This window comes from Colossoma macropomum, unplaced genomic scaffold (assembly GCF_904425465.1).
Source record: "Colossoma macropomum unplaced genomic scaffold, Colossoma_macropomum, whole genome shotgun sequence".
Taxonomy (NCBI): Eukaryota; Metazoa; Chordata; class Actinopteri; order Characiformes; family Serrasalmidae; genus Colossoma; species Colossoma macropomum.
Window position 1 is genome coordinate 36,794,227 of NW_023494795.1, and position 15,262 is coordinate 36,809,488.

The 15,262-nt window shown below is 40.3% G+C and overlaps 1 protein-coding gene across 2 annotated transcripts in view; it reads right to left on the reverse strand.

The window, feature by feature from the left end:
* The window catches only part of hmcn1 (hemicentin 1), a 142,396-nt gene that overhangs the window by 11,721 nt on the left and 115,413 nt on the right, over positions 1 to 15,262 (reverse strand). For both annotated transcript variants that reach the window (XM_036582339.1, XM_036582340.1), the window contains exons 70-91: positions 14,920 to 15,001; positions 14,700 to 14,836; positions 12,696 to 12,837; positions 12,091 to 12,235; positions 11,853 to 11,980; positions 10,504 to 10,660; positions 10,177 to 10,298; positions 9,810 to 9,974; positions 9,432 to 9,539; positions 8,700 to 8,837; positions 8,300 to 8,434; positions 6,510 to 6,779; positions 5,465 to 5,655; positions 4,927 to 5,140; positions 4,415 to 4,549; positions 4,065 to 4,255; positions 3,755 to 3,836; positions 3,304 to 3,573; positions 2,987 to 3,157; positions 2,363 to 2,533; positions 1,258 to 1,428; positions 216 to 386 (exon numbers count right to left, since the gene is read on the reverse strand). In XM_036582339.1, coding sequence (XP_036438232.1) covers positions 216 to 386; positions 1,258 to 1,428; positions 2,363 to 2,533; positions 2,987 to 3,157; positions 3,304 to 3,573; positions 3,755 to 3,836; positions 4,065 to 4,255; positions 4,415 to 4,549; positions 4,927 to 5,140; positions 5,465 to 5,655; positions 6,510 to 6,779; positions 8,300 to 8,434; positions 8,700 to 8,837; positions 9,432 to 9,539; positions 9,810 to 9,974; positions 10,177 to 10,298; positions 10,504 to 10,660; positions 11,853 to 11,980; positions 12,091 to 12,235; positions 12,696 to 12,837; positions 14,700 to 14,836; positions 14,920 to 15,001 — 3,496 coding nt within the window. The remainder of the gene's footprint in view (positions 1 to 215; positions 387 to 1,257; positions 1,429 to 2,362; positions 2,534 to 2,986; positions 3,158 to 3,303; positions 3,574 to 3,754; positions 3,837 to 4,064; positions 4,256 to 4,414; positions 4,550 to 4,926; positions 5,141 to 5,464; positions 5,656 to 6,509; positions 6,780 to 8,299; positions 8,435 to 8,699; positions 8,838 to 9,431; positions 9,540 to 9,809; positions 9,975 to 10,176; positions 10,299 to 10,503; positions 10,661 to 11,852; positions 11,981 to 12,090; positions 12,236 to 12,695; positions 12,838 to 14,699; positions 14,837 to 14,919; positions 15,002 to 15,262) is intronic.

The following is a 15,262-nucleotide window of genomic DNA, read 5'->3' on the forward strand; positions in this document are numbered from 1 at the left end:
GACTTAGTAAAGCATGGGAACGAGATCCTAATGCGTGGCCGTGATCTCGTTCCCATGCCTTACTAAGTCATGGCCACGACTTAATCATCTCATTCCCACAGCTTACTAAGTCGTGGCCACGCATTGTCATCATCAGGGCTCCATATGTGACAGCATCATCATGCCAAAATTCAGAGTTCTTGAGAGACTGTGTGTGTTTGTGTGTATGCACTCACTAGGACATGGTTCACTATTGCAGAAGTCGATGTGGACGTCATTTCCTTCGCACTGCCTTCCTCCATGCTGAGGGGCTGGGCTTGCACAGAGGCGTGTCCTCTGCCTGGTTCCACCTCCACAGGAAACGCTACAGGCTCCCCAGCTCACCCAGGATGACCACTTACCATCCACTATAGTGGAGAAGTGGTTTCAAAATGTTATTAGTAAACACCCTTGTAATTATGTCTATCTACACTTTGAGGTAACTAGGTACACTGGATTTCATCTTAAATGAGATCTCAAATGCATTACTGTATTCCTGCAAACCAGCTATGTGCAGTTTTGTTTTCTCCTTCTTTTAGCTTAGAGATGAGCTCTAGAAGAACTTAATAAGTTGACAATCAGTAGAATCAGACATGCTAGAGCAAGGGAAACAGCTGGATCCAGAAAATCCATAGAACTACTGACTACCATGAACTCATTTAAATTAACACACCCTCCATAGAGAACACACTTTTATACATTTTAATGAACAATTAGTGTTTATTTGTTCAATTTAACATATGAAGGAAAAAAGGTTATGGCACATTTTATATTTAATTTTTCCAATATGTTAAACTTTCCAATACATTAACTCATTTTCACTTAGAAAATCAACAAAACGTAATTTGACCAGGATTTTCAAATTTTTGCATATGACTGCATATTTAACGCAATTTTTATTTATGACAATTTTATATTACACTTAACATTAATCATAAACTTATCTCATGGATCCTTCTTCTGTTTGATCAGAGTGCCTCTGTTTAGTCTAAATCTGTATTATCTGTAACGTAATTTCACTATCCAGTACTCACTAAGCTTATTAGGTGTCCGGACCCACATTTCTATAAACCTGCTTTGTAACTGCAAAAAGTGTTATACAAGTAAAACTAAATTTAATTTTGAATGTTACAGAATATTACTGAATTTAACTGAATCAGACCTTCACTGAACAGACAAAATTAAATATGAATCCGTCTGAATCTCCTTAATGATCCCCTCTTGCCGCTAATCTCTTACCAGGGCAGTTCCTCTCTGTGCACACTTGAGTTTGTGTGTCTGCGCCTTTGCATGGCAGTCCATCAAAGGAAGGTGGGGGGCTGTTACATAGCCGGATTCTCGTCTGCATCCCCTTGCCACAAGTCTCACTGCAAGGGCTCCACGGTAACCAGGTACCCCAGTTCCCAGCCACTGAGAGATGCACAGAGAAACGTTTAGTCAAAACTGCAAACCGGTATAAAAAATTAGTTTTGCCTAAATAATGATTTGCGAGTTTGGACCGTGCCTCGTTGAGTAGGTAGTATGAACGGAGGCTGTGATTGAGGGAGGGGAGAGAACTCTCAGAACTTAGGCTGGAGTTCTGGGCATTTTTTGGATGGTCGCAGTCTGACAGATCTGACAGAGATGAGTAGCAGGAAGGATATAAGGTGATGGTGGGGACTGTGAAAAACTTCATCACAGGATAGGGAAAGTAGAGCTGGGAATTTATAGGACGCTAGATTAAAAGAAAGGAGGGCATGATCCTCCCACCAAATTTCATTTTTTGCTGCATTTGTCTATTCTAAACTATTGTTAAAAGGACATGTTCGAAATCATTTTGCCCAAAGGTGGTTTAGAGGCATAAAAGCTTCGAGTGCTGATGAGTGCTGACAACACAAAAAGGGAATAAAATGCAAGGAGTGAAATACATGGCTCAACGTGTGTAATGAATTTTGTACTTTGTATGCTGATTATACATTTGTATCTTTATCTTCATATGTTAAAGAGTATTTATGGCAATGTTCAGTCAAGTATTTATATGTTTGTTCATACTGGATTTGGACTGAATGCATTTCTAGATTCATCTCCAAAAGAGTTGGAACATTCTGGGTCTATTCAGTATACCTGCTAAAAGCTCACTGCAGGGAGACTTGGTTTTCTTTCTTTTTTTTGTTTGTTATGCAAATGCTATGAATTTGTACAGAGTCAAATTAAAAATTCTCCAGTTTTGAAGAGCTTTCCCTTCCCTGCTTTGACATGCCTGTTTTTTTTTTAATCAGCTCATTATTAAGTTCTTCTGTGACTTAAATCAGTCATGAAGAAGCAAGGAACACAGTTCCGCTACCCTCCTGGATTGTGGACTCACCAGGGCAAGGTCTGATGCTGCACATGATGACCTCCACTGCTCTGCCCTCGCAGGCCCTGCCCCCATGCTGTGCTGGAGGCTTGCTGCAGGTGCGGATCCTTGTCCTGTTCCCCTGACCACAGGTACGAGAGCACTCCTCCCAAGCGGACCACTCCGACCACTGACCATCCACTATATGGATGCACACACAAAGACACGGTACAATTACACATAGATTTATGAGTGTCCATCAAAGGCCTAGACAGTAAAATCATAACAATAAATAGCAAAAACTTAAAAAAAAACAAAAAAAAATTTTGTTTTAAAAAACATCAATATTGTGTTTTTTGTTAGTTTTAGGAGGTAAAAGAAGTCAAGCCATTCACTTGCAATAGTTAGCAGAATTAGCGGTGGAGAACTGGTTTGGTTTTCTTAAATCAGATAACTTTTTTCTTGAATCAAAAATACAAAATTATTGACTTAATACTGAGAATTAGTAAATATAGTAACAAAACAATAATTGATACTTATCCAAGACAAATGATACATTGTGATATGTGCCTATACCACTCAGCCCTACTCCATCACATACAGTTGTACTGAAAATAGCATTAAATAAAGTGGAGCGGACATAAGTCAACTAACCTGGGCAAGGTTTGCCTTGGCAGCTGCGGGTCTCAGAGTCTGAGCCAGTACAGTGGCGGCCACCGTTGGCAGGCCAGGGGTTGCTGCACTGTCTTAGCCTCTTCTGAACACCTGTTCCGCAGGATACACTGCAGGCACCCCACTCCATCCACTCAGAGAAGCCTCCATGTACTGACACAAACACAGACTGTTCTTAGCAGCAGACCTCAAATTCTAACTTCAAAAACCAGCACACGTGACACTAACACATATAATAGGTGCACAGTTGACACTAAAACATATAAAAGTGTTATAAAGTGCACAAACGTTTATCTCACCGCGTACTGTAAGGGCCATGCGCACCAGGGCAGAGCCCATTAGGTTGCGGGCCACACACTCGTACTCAGCTGTGTCCTCTTTCTGAGCGCTGCTGAGCCGCAAAGAGCCATTTGACAGCGTGGTGATGCGGTCGTTGCTCAGCAGGGGGCGCCCATGGCTGGCCCACTCGATGACAGGTGTGGGCTCACCCTGTGCCTGGCAGTTCAGCACTACAGTGGACCCTGAATCCACCACTGTGTCCACCGGCTCCACCGTGAAGACAGGAGAGCCTGAGGAAGGAGAGCGTTGCTAGTTCAAGACCAAAAGCCTATGGAGAATAAAGCCTCTACTAGGCAGTAAAATGTGAGGTCAGCAATCACGTGCTGTGTTTAAAGTTTTTTCTGGTTATGGTAGCAGCAATGAATTAAGCTAGTTGGTGGTTGTGAACAGAATGGGCATAGGTTTCCTTACTCTGTATGGTGAGAGTGACTGTCCTCTCCACAACTCCAGCATCATTTGTAGCCACACACACGTAGTTACCTGCATCCTCACTCTGAAAAATAAGAAGCAAACAAGAAAAGAGTGTCTTAAGAAAGAATGCTTCAGTAAGAATGATTCAAATGAATGAAAAAGCAGTTGTTCAGCTATATTCCTTTTATTTCTTCGAACTTGATTGTATAGTACGGCCTTACACAGCTTATATACCGAAACAAGTTGTTTTTTCTGTACAGCTGAAGTGTAAAGATATCTGCTAAAAGGGAATGGCATTGGGCAGCAGTACCACAGTGCCATAAATGGCCAGAGAGCCGTTGTCCAGTTGGCGGATGCGGTTGCTGATCTGAATGGCAACGCCCTTCTTACTCCACTGGATGGTGGGCAGGGGGTCTCCCCTCACTTCACAGTTCAGAATGGCATTCCCACCCAGAGGCTCAATATGGTTTGAATGGATATCTCCATCTATAATAGGTGGCTCTGGAGAGACACAGCGGAAGGACACAATCAGGTGTTACACTCTTAATACTACTCTATAAACAGATAGAAAGGCACATTTGACATTTAGGAAACCTGATCTGTCCAGTACATTAATACATGAACAAAGCCTCTGTATAATTCAGGAGCGTTGCAGGGTACCTTTGACATGGACGAAGCCTAGAGATTTTATGGATCCCACACGGTTCTCTGCCACACAGGTGTATGTGCCTGCGTCGTCCTTACTGACATGCTCAATCACAAGCTCACTGTGCCCATTCACATGGTCATAATAAGCTACAAGCACAAACAGGGAGGCATAACATCATCAGTGATGTGACTGTGCAATAGCATTCTTACAAAAATACAAACTTAAACCAATTTTGCAAAAAAACAAATACCTTTTTTTCTTAGCCTAAATATAGCCAAACTGCTAAGTTTGGTACCAAAGTTTGCCTCTTTAATTTTGTATTATAGCACTGTGTAAACGACATTCCTCACACACTCACCTCAAACCATGTCAAGCTATTAAATAATCTCAGAAAGACTTATGTATGTAATTTGAGCAGCAAGTAACTTAAAGTCTGAAGTTTTTCTGTACTTTTACCAATTTTATTTTACTCAGTGAAGGTGGAGTATAAAACAATATTTAAAGAACAATGAGAGGCCCTTACCTGGAATGATGTTGTTGTTGAATGACCAGGTGATTTTGGGTGGAGGGATGCCAATGGCCCCACAGGCAAGCAGAAGCTGTTCTCCTTTGTTGAGAGCAACATCTCCCAAAAGCTCAGTGAAAGCTGGGTGTGTGTGCACAGATAGAGTCATGGTCCGACTGTCCTGCCCCACTGAGTTGGAAGCCACACATGTGTAACTCCCAGCGTCCCCAGGCTATATTCCACAAGGCATGGAAAGAAAGAGGTGGATTAGAAAATGATTAACGGAATAGTTTGACAAAAATGCCAAGACATGTTTAGTGTCTATAGTTTGCTTCTTTATTTTTGCATTGGAGCTATGAAGCTAATGTAGCTAACTTTCGTTTATTTTTATATTTTCATACAGTGTTTGAAACTCCAGAGAAATAAAGGTCTGACACAAAACTTTGAACACGAAAAATTTCTTGGCTGACTAAGTATATTTATGATTAGGTGTAAATTGCTGCATCATTGCCAGTGAAATGTCATGTGTTAATAGAAACAGGAGGTTGTCTCAAACCTGAATGGTGTCTATAATAAGCTCTCCAGAAGGCAGGATTGTGTATTCTCCTACTGAGTCTGTCAGTGGGATGCCCTCTCTCTCCCAGCTTAGGCTGGGTTGAGGGACGCCTTCCGCCACGCATGACAACAGGGCCTGAGTGTTCTCCACCACGGACAGCTCTGGTTCACCTTCGCGGATGGAGGGAGGGACTGGGAAGAAAAGGCGGCAGAGTTAACCTGAGAGTTCCAGTAATAGTACTAGGAATGGGCATGGCTTTACAGATATCTGAATTCATCTTAGCTTTTTTTTGAAAAACGTGTAGTTGGCGCAGTAAATTAAATATTCAATATGTTGTCATTTTTTAAATAGCGTCGGCCGATGATGTTTAAACATCATTGGCCAAATGACGTTTTGTTAATTTGAAAACACATCAGTGTACAGTGAAAAGCATCCTTTACAGGGAACCAACTTAGATGTGGCATTTTTCCCCAAACTTTAGTCAACAGTAAAAAAACATAAAATATAATAAAAAGTGCAAACTATATATATTTTTTCCAATGTGTTCAAAATAAAAATAAATAAACACTATCTGTGCATTATGTGCAGAAGTGTGCTCTCTGTAGAGGATGTGTACTTATTTTCACTTCAACAAAAGTAAAAATAAGTAAAAAAGTAAAAAGTAAAAATCTACAAAACAAAACAAAACCAGGGGCGCACAATCTGTACATAATACAGATTTTTGAAAAAAAAAAAACAGGAAGACAACAATGTACAGTGTAATTTGTGGGAATTATTTTTTTGGCAAACTGCTAGTAGATTAAATCACACAGACACACAACACTAAGATAAATCACTAAATCAACCAAATGATCAAGTGGGGATCTTCTGCTAGCTGCATGCAATAAATAAATATTAAACCCTTTATATTAAATATTAAATGCTTTTGTTTTATATTCCTAATATAAACTATTTTCTTAATTGGGCATTTAAATGCAATTTATTTAAGTATGTGGCTATTTCTTTGACTACTAAACTGTGTTTCTATTGTCTCTGTCTGACTCACTCAGTACGGTGAGGCTCATGTCCACACTGCTGCTCCCAGCCACATTGGCTACAGTGCAGGTGTATCTGCCTGTGTCTCCTGGCTGGGCGAAGGCCACGTGCAGAGAGCCAGAGCTCAGAACACGCTGGCGCACAGACTCAGCCAACAGCTGTCCATCCTTGTGCCAGCTCACTGATGGTGTCGGGTAGCCCTTGGCCTGGCACTGCAGAGTCACTGAGCCATCCACAGCCACATTATAGGACTTAGTGTTTGAGCTGATGACTGGAGGAACTGTAAAATGGAACAACAGGCACTTTTAATGTTGTGTGGCTTAAAAAATATTTCAATATGACAATATTTCACACTATTGACAGGATTGACAATGAATGAGCTAGGGAGGGACTGATTAGAACAGGTTCAGATCCTCGGGACCTGGAGTACCCCTACCTGCCACATTTTAGCATTTTCCTGCTCTAATACAGCCATTTAAACTCAAGAAGGATTTGTTAATTACAAACCTCATTTCCAAAACATTTGGAAGAGTATATGAAATGCTAATAAAATAGAAAGCAGTAATTAGTACATTCTATTTGACCTAGATCACATTGAAAATAGCACACATATTATTTGATGTTTTAACTTGTTTTACTGTTTTGTAAATATATGTTCATTCCAAATTTGATGTCTGCAAATGTTCCAAAAAAGTTGGGACAGGAGCACGTTTACCACCGTGTTATATCACCTTTCCTTTTATTAACACTTAATAATCATTTGAGGACTGAAGACAACAATTGATTCAATTTTGAATTTTTTTGCCATTCTTCCTTTATGCAAATCCTCTGCTGTGCAAGCGTATGCTACATTTTGTGTTTCACAATGTGGCACGTGTTTTCAGTGCAGGCAGTGCAGCCAGACCCACACTCTCTGAGTTCTAAAACATGCAGGATCTGGCTTGGTGCTGTTGTGCTGCAGTAAGCATGGATGTCCCTGACCAAGGATATTGTCTAAAAGGCAGCATATGTTGCTCCAAAATGTCTTTCAGTTTCAAAGGTGCCTTCACAGAGTTAAGTAAGTTACCCATGCCATGGGCACTAATACACACCCATACCACGACAGACCCTGGAAACAATATGGTTCTTTTCTTCTTTGGCTTGGAGAACACAATGATGTTCATTGTATCCACAAACTATCGGAATGATTGACTCATCAGTCCACAATACACATTTCCACTGTGTATCAGTCCATTTCAGATGAACTCAAACCCAGATAAGGCATTTCTGGATGTTGCTGACATATAGCTTCCTCTGCACATATTACAGTCTTAATGTGCATTTGTAGATGCAGCAATGAACAACGGTTTGTCAAAGTATTCCTGAGCGCATGTGGTGATGTCCATGGCAGAAGAACGCTAGTTTTTATTGCAGTGCCATCTGAAGGATTTAGGTTTATGGCAATTCAGTTGTATTTTCGTTTTTGTCATTTACACACAGAAATTCCTCAGGATTCCCTGAATCTTCTGATGATACTATGCATTGTAGATGTTGAAATACCTAAAATTCTTCTGCAACTTGTTGAGGAACATTGTTCCTAAATTGTTGGATTATTCGCTGTAGTGATTATTTCTCTGTACTGTTTTCTTTTTAAATACAGGTCATAATGAATTCATAAATATCACCGCTTTCTGTTTTTTTCTCACTTTTCTGAAACTGAAGTTTGTATCTCATTAACTGGATGTACTGGGTGCAGGTTAAACAGTAAAATGAGATACGCTAATGACTGACCACTGACTGTGGTCAGTCATACTGCCTTACCTTGCACCCGGAGTTTTGTCTTGCCCAGTGCTGTGCCTGCTGGATTCTGGGCCACACACATGTAGGTTCCAGCATCTTCCACTTTGGCCCTTGAGATTTGCAGGCTGCCACTGGGCAGAACAGTGAAATCACCTCCTGTTCATAAAGTGCCAGGCAAGGTAATAGAACAGAATTGCTTTAGTAAAGTTAGGAACACTTCAGTGATAACTGATAATGTGAATAAGAATCGCTGAGGAATGTATAAATGAGCTCATGCTAACTGCATTCCACTATCTATCATATTCATCATTCAATCTTAGCCACATTAGCATTCAGAGGTGATGCTTATCTTCGGTCTCTTTAGCACACTATTTATTTCTTTGATGACACAAAGACCCCTCATGGCAGAGCCAGCTCTTACCAGAGGTGAAGATGTTGATGCCCTCTTTCTGCCAGGTGATAGTGGGGCGAGGGGAGCCCACAGCACGGCATGGCAGGGTTACATGGTTGTTCAGGATCACATCCAGTGTTGAGGGGTGAGCTTGAATCACCGGTGGCTCTGGTAAGTATTAAGACATAGCAGATTATATGTTTTTTACGATAATTGTAATTTTACTATGAACTCATGATGGGAGCTAGGACAGTTGGCTATAAAGATATAGTGAAAAAATCTTGCAAAGGTTTGTTAACATACAGCAGCTATTTCTTACTATTTTGAGTATATTCTGCAACACTAAGCTTCATATGAAAGAAAAAAAAAAGGCCTAAATAATGATTTGACAGTCTAACCAACTGTTAAAAGCATATTTTAGCACCGGTGATCGATTAAACAGCTGAAAGGTTTGAGTGATAGCAAACGCTGATATCACAGGGGAATAAATAGCATGGGATATTGCATTATTTTGAAGCTACTACATGCAATATTGTTCACTTAAAAAACATGACTAGTCATTGAAATCTGACAAATAAAAACGCTCATTTGTATTAAAAACATTTTGAAATGCTAGGTGTCCCCAAACCTTTGTGTATATCATTACATCTAAGAGCCTGTCTTTACAGTTTGAAACAGAGACTAATGCTTGTTGTGAAGCACATTAGTATAATAAGAATACCTGTGGTTGCTGCCATGACTTGATTATCTCTGTCTCCTTACCCTGCACAATAAGTTGGACATGACGATGGGCAGATCCAGCAGCGTTCTTAGCAAAGCACGAGTAACGGCCAGCATGACTCAACTCTGCAGCAGCAATTTCCAGAGGACCTGAGAAAGAGGATTATCCCACCAGTATTTAGAAATAGCACATTAACTCTAAAAAACTTTCAGTGGTTATATATTGAGTATGGTTTTATAGCTGACATGCATGGTAGTTTTGTATATTATTCAAAACTCATGACCACAGTTTAAAAGTTTTATGGTTATTTCACAATGACCGATGAATCTTTTCTCAGAAGTGTCTCTTTTCTTTGATGCACATCATTTTAGTTTCACTCTTAATTAGGTTGTTAGGTATCTGCACAGAGACATACTCACCAGACGGGAGTGTCTTGTACCCCTCTCCCTCTTTCGCCAGTCGCATCCCATCTTTGCTCCAGTGCAGGACAGGTTCGGGCACCCCAGATGCAGTGCAGCCAATGACCACTGGAGACAGTCTGTTAACCACTAGTTCTGTGGCCTCATCAGCAACGGACGGTGGCACTACAGAGAAAGTCACTGATTTACTTGGTAGTCTTAAGATTAATAACTGAATAATAAGCCTGTAGTTGTTATCCTACAGAGAGAATCAAAGTAACTTTTAACAGAGATTTTAATCTTAATGTGACTACCCTGGTTAAACAAAGGTAAATAAATTTTAAAAATACAAAATAAAAGTTCTTTGGCACAAGTAAGGGGCTCTCACCGTGTACAGTGAGTTGGATGGCTCTGCTCTCTTTACCCGCCTCATTGAACACCATACACTCATACAGCGCTGTGTCTTCTACCGTGGGCGCTATGACAACCAGCGAACCTGATGAGAGCAATCTGTCGGCACAAACAAATAATTTGCATTAGTGTCAAAAGGTTTATTAAAAGACTTAGGACTTATCATATACTGAAAATAGCAAGCATATAATAACCTCACAGAAGTACATGATAATTATTTACAGAACTGCTCATTGTTGAGGGCATTCAGACATGCAGCATACAGTGAAAGAGGCAATAAAACAGGAAGAAAACCTGGCTGAACCTGTACATATTCTGGTTCTGGTCAGTGTTGAGAGGGCGAGTGTCTTTGGTCCATGTGACGGAGGGTTTGGGGATACCTGTCGCCTCACAGGACAGGGTGGTCTGGATGTTTACGGTTACCGTGACATTAGTGGGACCATCAGCAATGGAGGGGGGCACTGGGGTTTGAGCAAATGGACAGTAGAAACAAAGTCAGTGAGAATAGTTTAGGAGAAAAAAACTAATTTATGCAGTTTTCACCTTACTCCAAATGTAGAGCAGCCAAGACATGTTTGATGTCTAAAATTTGTTTCTTAAGAATTAAGAGGCAATTTAGACCTTATGACGTACTGTTTTTTTTTTAATGAAAATGGACAAAAGTATAGAAGCAGTCATTTTCTGACCATTTTTATGTCATACAGAAGGTATCTTGTTTAAAGCTGAGCAAGCTGTTAATTATTGCCAGGGTTTCACAATATTTAACACTCATTTTTTTCAGAGCAAAATCCTGTATTCATTATTTTATTGTGAAATCACTACGTTTTATACAGTAACATGGCAAATTACTGTGAATTTGATGTTGAGCTGTACTATACAGCATTATGGGATATGACAGCACCTGAGAATTAAAAAGGAATACTTTAATAAAAACATTTGAATTTGTGGCCATGTCTGTGCAAATCATAAGTAATATTAAACTGAATATAAATATGTGCATTTAAAAATTAGATACTTGAGATATTCTTTGCATAGTGCACAACAAGGTGAATAAATATATATATTAATATTGTTTTTATATTTATTTTTTGTTAATCTTTTACTTTATTTAAATGTTCTAAAATATATTTAAAGGTAGATTTACAGTAAATTACTTGCATTATTTTACATTATATTACTTTACATCAGAATACCTTATTAAATTATGGTATTTTAATTACAGCTTATTACTGCAAGTGTACAGCTACATCACTTGGCATCCAGGTGACTGTGACGTCACAGTGTGCAGGAGCTATTCTACTGTTATTTACTGTTAATACTGTTAATATGGTAAATTACCGTGAAAGTAATGCAACTAGTACCCGTTAATTTACTGTAATTTTACAGTGATTTTTTTGTACAATGCACATATTAAACAACTGCATTCTCCAGTTTTTTCAAATTCTCAGGAACACATAAGGAAATCATTTTGAACCACTGTGCCAAAACCTATAAGAAATGCCTATTATCCAGTTCATAAAGACTGCTGAACTGAAAGCCATTGTAGTTGCAATTGCACAGGCCACATTTTCATCTTTTTTCCCACTCCATGTAATTTGACTGAGCATTCAAACTTTTGCATACGACTGTACAGTTTAAGTGCTGTTCACTCACCGTAAACCTGCAGATCCACTCTCTTGCGCTGGGTGCCCGCCTGGTTGGTGGCCATGCACAAATAACGGCCTGTATCAGTCACCTGGGCCGAATGGATATGTAGAGAGCCATCCTGAGCAAACCTGTACCTATCCGAATGGGAGATCCAGGCATTAGTTCAGCTAGAATGAATGGAGTAACCTGAGGTGATTTATAGTGGTGTACAGCATTTGGAGAGGCTCTACACTTTTTAACAGACCTGGGACTATTTCCAGCCAGAATGGCTCCATGTTTCCTCCAGGTCACACGTGGGGCAGGGACCCCACTTACAATACACTCCAGGACCACCGGCTGGTTGATATGTACCGACACTGCCTGAGGACCATCCTTTATAGTGGGAGCAACTGGAGATAAGCACACATACAAAAGTAAATTGGATAGACATTTTAATATATTTGATATGACTTCATTAGAGACACCTATCTTGTACCTGCACTCTGTGGCCACTTTATGAGCAAAGCGTACCTTATACGTCCACTATTTGGTTGTGCAATTATGGGTAGGTACTATTATCACAAGAGTGACACTGACACAGTAGTGACAAGGTAGTGTGTGTGCTGCTAATACAGGTGTATCAAATACAGCAGCACTGCTATGGACAGTGTAATTCCTAATTTCGAAGTGTCCCACCATTTAAAAATATCAAGCCTAGAGCAACACTGTGCTCAGAAACCGATCACTAAGTGACAAAGGATGAGTAACATAAATTGTACATGTCCCTAGTTAGCGAGAACACTTTCGGGTGAGTGTACTTGGTGTACTGCTGGGTTTTGTTTATTTCCACTTATTATGAAGGTTGCTCACCATTCACACTGAGATTGAAATGCCTCCTTGTCTGCCCAGCGATGTTGCTGGCCATGCAGGTGTAGCGAGCCGCATCTCCCAGCTCTGCATTATTGATCTGCAGGTACCGGCCACTGGACAGCACGCGCACCCGCGGAGACACCTGCAGAGAGATGATATGCACATTTACCATGAATTAAGATGACAAGGTAATGTAGCTAGTCAGGGCTTTATCAGCACCAAGGACCAGTTTCACATGAGTATTAGAAGAACACTATATGCCCAAAATTATGTGGACACCTGATCATCACAATTATATGAGCTTGCTGGACATCTCATTCCAACATCATTAGCATTACAATAGAATTTAATCTCACTTTGCAGCTGTTCACCCTTCATTCCTCTGGGAAAGACTTTCCACAAGATTTTGGAGTGTGTCTGTGGGAATTTGTGCCAATTCAGTCAAAAGAGTATTTGTGAGGTCAGGCACTGATGTTGGGCAATTCATCACAAAGGTGCTTTATAGGGTTGAGATCAGGGCTTTGTGCAGGCCCCTGGAGTTATTCTAGACCAGACTCATCAAACCACATCTTTGTGGACCTGGCTTGGTGCACAGAAGCACAGTCATGCTGGAACAGTGGTACTGCTAAAGCCTTCCCCAAACTGCTGCCACAAAGTTGGAAGCATATAACTGTCTAAAACGACTTGTGTTCTGTAGCATTAACATTACTCATCACCGGAACTAAGGGACAGAGCCCAAATCCTGGAAAACAGCCCCAAACCATTATTGCTCCTCATTACTATTGGCACTATGCATTCTGAGAGGTACTATTCTCCTGACATCTGACAAACCCAGATTTGTCCATCACTGACAGATAGTAAAGCAAAATTCATCTGTCCAGAGAACGTTTTCACTACTCCAGATTCCAGTGGTGGCCTGCTTTACACCACTTCAGCTGACGCTATGCACTGAGCAGTGATCTTAGGCTTGTGTACAGCTGCTTGACCATGGAAAACCATTTCATAAAGCTCCTGAGGCATAGTTCTTGTGCTGATGTTGCTTCCAGAGCCAATTTAAAAGTCTGTAGTGAGTGACACAACAGAAGATGATTTTACACACTACCCACTTCAGCACTCGGCAGCCCTGCTTTTTGCGTTCATGGTCTACAGCTTCACGGCTAAGCTGTTGTTGGTCCTAGATGCCTCCATTTCAAAGTACAGCACTTACAATTAACCAATGCAGATTTAGCAAGTCAGCTTTACAGTATGACCTATTCTACGGCCAATGTTCATCTATGGAGATAACATCGCTATGTGCATGATGTCATACATTTATCAGCAAATATAACAATAATTAGGAGGGGTGTCCACATATTTATTGTCATATAGTGTACATAAAAAGAATGTCCAACTCATTAAAGGGACTGTATATTTAGCACAAATATGGTGCCAAAACTAGGCAGTTTCCTCTTGTTTCCCCAGTGAATATACTGTCCCATGCAAACGCTTGGGCACCCCTGGTCAAATGACATGTTTTGTTGATTTTTAAACAGAAACAAGTACACATCCTCTACAAAGAACACAGTTCTTTGCACAATTACTGTTTATCTGCTGCCTTTAACATATTGGGAAAAAACATGGTGTGCGGAAAAGTTATGGCACATTTTATATTTATGTTTATTTTTTTCCCCAATATATTAAATAAGCAAATAAATAGAAATGGTGAACATAATGTTCAGAAAAAGGCTATACCTAACATCGTTATCTGTAGAGAGTGTGCATCTATTTTCACTTAGAAAATCAACAAAACCGTAAACCGGGAGTGTTCAAACTTTTGCATTTGACTGCACTGAAGTATACAGGACCCCCGAAGTATTAGATAGCAGCAACAGCTAGAGAAATTTTATGGTATTATCCTGGACATATGCACTATAATTACTGGAAGTCAGAAAAAGTAAGTTATATGGAGTGGAGATTTCATAAAGCCCTTTACGTGTGTGTGTGTGTGTGTGTGTGTGTGTGTACCTTAAGCGGAGCTCCGTCTTTGAGCCAGGAGAGTGTGGGAGGCGGCACAGCATCTGACTTACATTCAAGGGTCACCTGCCTGTTCTGAAGCACTGATACATCTTGGACACCGCTCTCTCCAGCAATGTTGGGCGGGACTGTGATTACAATGTTACATGTTACAGACAATGGAAGTGTGAGTGTTTTTAAGATATGCCAAATACTGTAATGCTGTACCCACCATGCACTCTGACCAGGAACTCTTTGTCATCATCTCCTGCGGGGCTGGTGGCCAAACAACTGTACCGTCCAGTGTCTTCAACCTGCAAGATTGTGTCAGAGGCAAGCAACGCAACAGAAAGTTTTAGAGAGAGACAATCTTCAGTCGTATGCAAAAGTCTGGGCTTCCTTGGTCAAATTACATGTTCTGCTGATGTTCCAAGTGAAAATAAGTTAACACATCATCTACAGAAAACATATTTTTAACTTACAATTACTGTTTATTTGGGAAAAAATTAAATGTGAACCATGCGAAAGTTATGGCACATTTTATATTTTATGTTTTACCTTTTCCCAATGTATTA